The 6,000-nt window shown below is 32.8% G+C and overlaps 1 protein-coding gene across 1 annotated transcript in view; it reads left to right on the plus strand.

Annotated features, from left to right (window-relative positions):
* GABRA1 (gamma-aminobutyric acid type A receptor alpha1 subunit) overlaps positions 1-5,210 on the plus strand; it is a 52,574-nt gene extending 47,364 nt beyond the window's left edge. Inside the window, exon 10 of the mRNA XM_030573366.1 lies at positions 2,418-5,210. Coding sequence (XP_030429226.1) covers positions 2,418-2,726 — 309 coding nt within the window. The 3' untranslated portion in view covers positions 2,727-5,210. The remainder of the gene's footprint in view (positions 1-2,417) is intronic.
* Positions 5,211-6,000: the final 790 nt, after the last annotated feature.

A 6,000-nucleotide genomic window follows, 5' to 3' on the forward strand; every position in this document is an offset into this window, starting at 1 on the left:
TTTCCTTAAGTCCTCTCCTCTGCACTGAAGAGACACTTACTTCAAGTCTTGGGACGAGACAATGAGCACCAGAAGAAATATAGCTATTTTATATGAAATTTAAACATTAACTAAAGGATTTAGAATGAATTGTGCAAAATGTTCACAAGTGAGAACTGAAGATAGTGTTGCAAAACCAAAATCTTTGCAGCATTATTAGTAGAGCTGAATGAATATTGGGGGAGGGAGGAAGGGAGGGTGAGAATCCATGAACATTCATTCAAATTTGTAAAATAATTTGACTTGAGTGGTTGTGGTCATATTTGCTGTTTGTTTAGTACTGAAACTTCAGTAGAGTGAGTTTTTGGGAAAAACTAATATTAAGCTTCAGTTCTTGAAAATGCACAAAAAAAATTGAAATGTGTAGTTGAAGGCAATATTAATAGTTCATGCTATTTTGGTTAGTTGTGTAAGTTATACAATCAGAGAATAGAAATAAAGCCATGTTACTTTTGTAAGTAATAACTAACACAAGTAAACATTTACAAAGAACTGTATGCAAATGATTTGCGTAATTATTCGCTGAAGAATATTTCTAAATTAAGTCAAATAATGACTGCATTTCTCTTTGCAAAATATTTGCTCAGCTTTCCTTATTAATTATACTCGCAAGTTCATTATAGTAATTTAAGAGTAATTTAAAAATACACTTTAGTGGAGATCCAGTTGCACTGAAATTTTGAAATCTTCTCTGTTCTGTGTAGCAAATAGACTTTTTCATATGGCAATGATACTGGTATCCTAAGGGGTCAAGATTTATGAAATGATAACTCTAAATCATACATTCCATTTGATTTGGGACTAAATTAAACATTAAAAATCCCATAAAAAACAATATTCAAGAATTGTTTTAAAATATTAAAGATTGTATAGCTCTTGTATTCCCTAGAAGTTAAGGATCCCCCTATATTCTTTCATATTAACATACCAAAGATATCCTCTGTACACCATGTACTGAATTAGCTGTCACAAATACTACGGAAAAGGCACAGTCAAATCAGTCAAACTCGTGATGGACAGAAGTTCATAATCTAATATCACCCTGGGCTCTGATTAGATGTGATATTACTGCTTCATAAACAGGATCAGGTTGACAATTAGTTTCAAGAAGACTGTGATCATGTACCAAAGAGTTACCTTTTCTGGAGGGTAAATCTCTTGGTGTTGTCGACAGCTTTTGGCTACTTGGGTTCTACCATTATCAGAAATCATCAACAGGATCAGATTTTTGGCATCTGCCCCATTATCAGTTTCAGACACAGTTTAGAGCCCTTCTGAGCCATAGGAGTTGTTTCCATATAGTCAGGGATAGTTGAAACACAGTACAATAGTACTTCTCTCATGCTTCCTTTCCCTTCCATTCAACCTATGCTCTGACTTGTTCCTATATAGAAGCTATGGTGGGGAGTAGGACTGCCCACAACTTTATGCCAGCTGAGATTACCATATGCCAGATGAGTTCAAGCCAGTTAAAAGGCTTTAAGACAAATTTAAATGATCAGAGTGGCACATTGCCTGATCAAGGACCAGGATCACATCCAGCATGCTTAATATAACTCAGTCATTTCTATTGAGTTATTAGCACTTTTTAAAATATCAGCATTCTAGGATGTTCCATAAATTTCAGTGCAATATATGAATATTTTTAAAAAGATAGGGGATATACAATTTCATAGCTCCCACACATTCTGAATGAAACTCCAGCCACTGCAACTCAGCTAGTCCAGTGGTAACCTGCAAAAGGCATCATTAAGGCTCCAGTATGTCCAAGCCCTTATACACATGCCTAAATTCCAAGTATTTTGCTAAATAGGGATCAATAAGCTGTTTGTTGTGTTCCTTTTAAATAAGCATTCTCTCTCAGCGTGAGGAAGATGAAAATGATATGTATGATAATTTGTGTTAGAACTCATAATATATTATTTATCATGGTATCTGAATGACAAATTTGGAAAAATTTCATAATGGTGGCATCCTTGGTATCTCTCAAACTGAATATATTTGTTCTAGTCACAAAGCTCATTTGATTCAGAAGACAATGAACTATGTTTAGTTTGCTACTGTTTGATTAATATTGCCAATATTACAATACGCTGCTTTGCTTACTATTGAAAATAGCATATCCTAAAATGTATCTGTTATTCTAAATGCTTTTGGGAATTAATTGATTGATTTATTTCTAGGAAAAGTAATTAAACTGAGAGATTGTATCTTGTTCTTGAGTACAATGTTTTACGTAAATCACACATGCACATCTGCTTAGTCCAGTTTGAAGTATAATTTCAGTATGTAGCAATAACATTGTGTTATGGTACATTGTCACAATATTAAGTATTGAAAATGTGGACAAGAATAAAATTCATTTTTTCTTTCCCCAGCCAAAGAAATTGAAGGATCCCCTCATTAAGAAAAATAACACATACACAGCAACAGCAACAAGCTACACCCCTAATATTGCCAGAGACCCTGGGCTGGCTACCATTGCTAAAAGTGCAACAATAGAGCCCAAAGAAGTTAAACCAGAAACAAAACCACCAGAACCCAAGAAAACTTTTAACAGTGTCAGCAAAATTGATCGACTATCAAGAATAGCTTTCCCACTGCTTTTTGGAATCTTTAATTTAGTCTACTGGGCAACTTATTTAAACAGAGAACCCCAGCTGAAAGCCCCAACTCCACATCAATAACCCTGTTAACTCATGTAGTTTTTTGTTCAGTCTTTTGCACTGGGGATTGCTTTCAGTTTGACACATAGTAATTCCCATTTGCTTCATTGCCTCTGTCTTAAAGAAAATGAAGGTTTCCTTATTTTTTAAAAAAAGTATATATCTATATTTAAAAACAAGTAACCCTGTATACTAGGGCCATAACAATGTGATGTGTACACCTGGGAACCATGATTCTGAAGAAGGGGAAGGAAAAGTTCAGTAATGAAAATGAATTCAAAACCATTTGTAGATAGCTTATTACTGAATGTCCCAACAAAGATACTGTACATGTATGTGAAATATTTTTATGCAAAATAATTGTGGGGGAAAATACTGTATGATGTTCATGTAGCACATACTGTAGTGTACTTACCATTTACAGAGCACTGTTTATGTTATATATTTTTCAAGGCTGCAAGGCTTTCAATTTTGTCAAATTCCATGAGATACATTATATTTCCAGCTCTTCTCTCCCCTCCCTCCCCAATCCCCCGTGCCCCAATCCCCAGTCACTGGTCTTATAATATGTAATGTTCTTTAAAGAAAAGGAAGTCCGAATACTCTAGGAACAGTTTATCACTGTACAGCACATATAATTCAATGGTAATGAATGCTTTAATCTGCTGTCTTGAGGCAGTCTTGTTCTAAGCATTAATTTGTCACTAGACTAGACAAGAAATCAGTTGCACAATTAAGTGCAGAATTCAAATGCCCTTTACCCCATGTGTAATCAAACCAGTACCTGGATGCTTTTACAGGTAGCTTTTATTTATCAATATGTTTCAGAAAGAAAAAAAGGGTTTTGCAAGCTCTAGATATGTTGAATGTATTCTTTTATAAAACAGTACATTAAAAAGCTTTAGATTAAAATTTATGGACAGCAGAAAGACAAAATATAGTATTTAAATAATATATGTAAATATGCAGCATGAGATTGTACTTTTTTTACTTTTTTAAAGTTGTGTTCTTAAAATATTGTGTAGGGTTCATCTATCTTAGCTCTTAATATGTTGTTAAATGCTAAAGGAAACATATTTAGAGCCTGCATTAAAAAAGTCAGTGATACTGGAAAGACTACAAAAGGAAAGAAAGAGCTTGGAGTTAATTTCATTTGTAAAGTGGTTAAGTGTACAGTCGTTTGCAATTTGACAATGCCATCCAATGTATACTATTAGATAAATGACTGGTCTGCTCAGGTCATGCATAAATACTAACAAATGGAATATATTTAGTAGGTAAAACTGGTAAAATACTTGTTAAGACAGAAAAATCATCTGTATATTACTGCTATATTTGCTGATACATAACTGTTACAATAAGTGATGTAATATATGTAGCATTCAATACAAAATCATACACAAAAGAATGTACAGGAAAATAGATTTTATTGAATAAACTTACTACATTTCATTTTTACTGTAGCAATATATTTGTAGGAACAATATGTAAGGGCTTTAAATACAAGATGTCCATTTTGCAGGTATGGTATTCCCTTTAAAACAATTCTAGTTAGTTTCATTACTGCTGAGAACTTCTTAGAAATATCAATTTCAGAGAAGGAATTTTCAAAGAGATTGAGAGATTGATGGATTTTTGCAAGCGTTAATTCAGAATCCACAAAACATAGTATTGAGTGAATTTAAAAACAATGCCACATGAACAGTCAGCAAATTAGTTAATGAGACAGTCAAGTTTCATAGTTATGTTTCTGGCAATGTTTTATAAACTCTTCTCAATAAATCAAGAGGTTACCTAGCAATCTACAAACAAAAAAAATTGTTGTTTTATTTAGAAAAGATTTTTTTTAAAAAATGCTTCATTGTCTAACATTTAGTCCTGTCTAAACTTGATAAGCTAATCTGATTGGAGTTTATTAAAGGGGATGTTTCATCTTCTGGTTCATGTGTAGATATATGTATAGAAAAAATAAAATATGGCTCTTTAACTTCTGTGTTCTTGTTTATCTTGTTATTTTTGGCGTTAATCTAGTGTGTTCATTTAGGGTATTTTATCTTCCTAGCTATTCATAGCTACCTTTTGGTCTGCATTTTGCACATTAGATGTGAATATTACTTAATTAGTCTGCTTTTTGCTATGCAATGACTGCATTATATCACCTCTTAGTTTGTTAGTCTATGTGAATAGTATTATACTGTATAAATTTGATTGCACAGTTTATCAGATATAAAGTATTCTCTATGTAGCTTTTTTACAGTGCTTTGCTAAACCATGTAATAATAGTAAGTCTTCCTTGAAAATAATGATACACTCTTATAGAGGACAGTTCCTGTTTACTCCTGGGATAATTTTAAAAAGTTGAAATTGAATGTTTATTGCACCTCAGTGCAGTAATGTGGCAATAAAACTTAAATCTAGTAGAGGTTGTTTATGGCAGAAGCATGTATTTGCTTTACAGAGTTTAGCAAAAGCTCTTTATTTTATGTCAGACTGTAATTCTATTATAATAATAAAGATAAAAATGTTCAATAATGAAAGTGAATGTTTTACTTTCTTTTGGTTTTTAGTTATTGCTTTTTACTTTATGTTGCATGAGAAACTGCTGTTCATCTCAGTTTCTGTGTATTTGGAAACAAATGACATTCTCATGTTTGTAAGTGTCTGCACAATGTTTTTCAAGGGACACAAGCAATATCAGAATAGTTTCTGAAATATGATTTTATATTTTTTTTAAATAGTGAAGTCTGCACAATGTTCATCCAACAAGCAATAAAATGTCCTAGATGAACAAGTGATTTAGGTTTGCTAATATGGTGAAGGGTATGATACAGAGTCAAAATAGAATAGGACAGTGTTACAGTTAAATTTTTTAATAATTACTGTGGCAGAATATGGATAAACTAACCAGATAAATGATGGGGGAAACAAAACAAAACAAATGCAGGCGGTTTTAATACAGACCTCATGTTCTGGTAAAATAAAACAAAAACAAACAAAAAACAAACAAAAAATGCAGATCCAATGGAGACTTTGGGCCAGATCCTTAGGTGGTGTAAATTGATGTTCTTAATTTATTTTAACAGATTCTGTATAGGACATTCTCATTAATAGTTATATAGACCAAGTCCCGAAAACTTTGCTGAAGTCCTCATTATTACATACATGAGAAAAACCCAGGTATAGGAAAAGAAATTGCATGGAGTTTGAAACCTCAGAGGTTTTCCTGAATTCCTCTTGCAGGGGAAGCAAAGTCTTCATGATTTGCTCATCTGTGGGCAAAGGGAGATAAATCCAT

This window comes from Gopherus evgoodei, chromosome 8, assembly GCF_007399415.2.
Source record: "Gopherus evgoodei ecotype Sinaloan lineage chromosome 8, rGopEvg1_v1.p, whole genome shotgun sequence".
NCBI lineage: Eukaryota > Metazoa > Chordata > Testudines > Testudinidae > Gopherus > Gopherus evgoodei.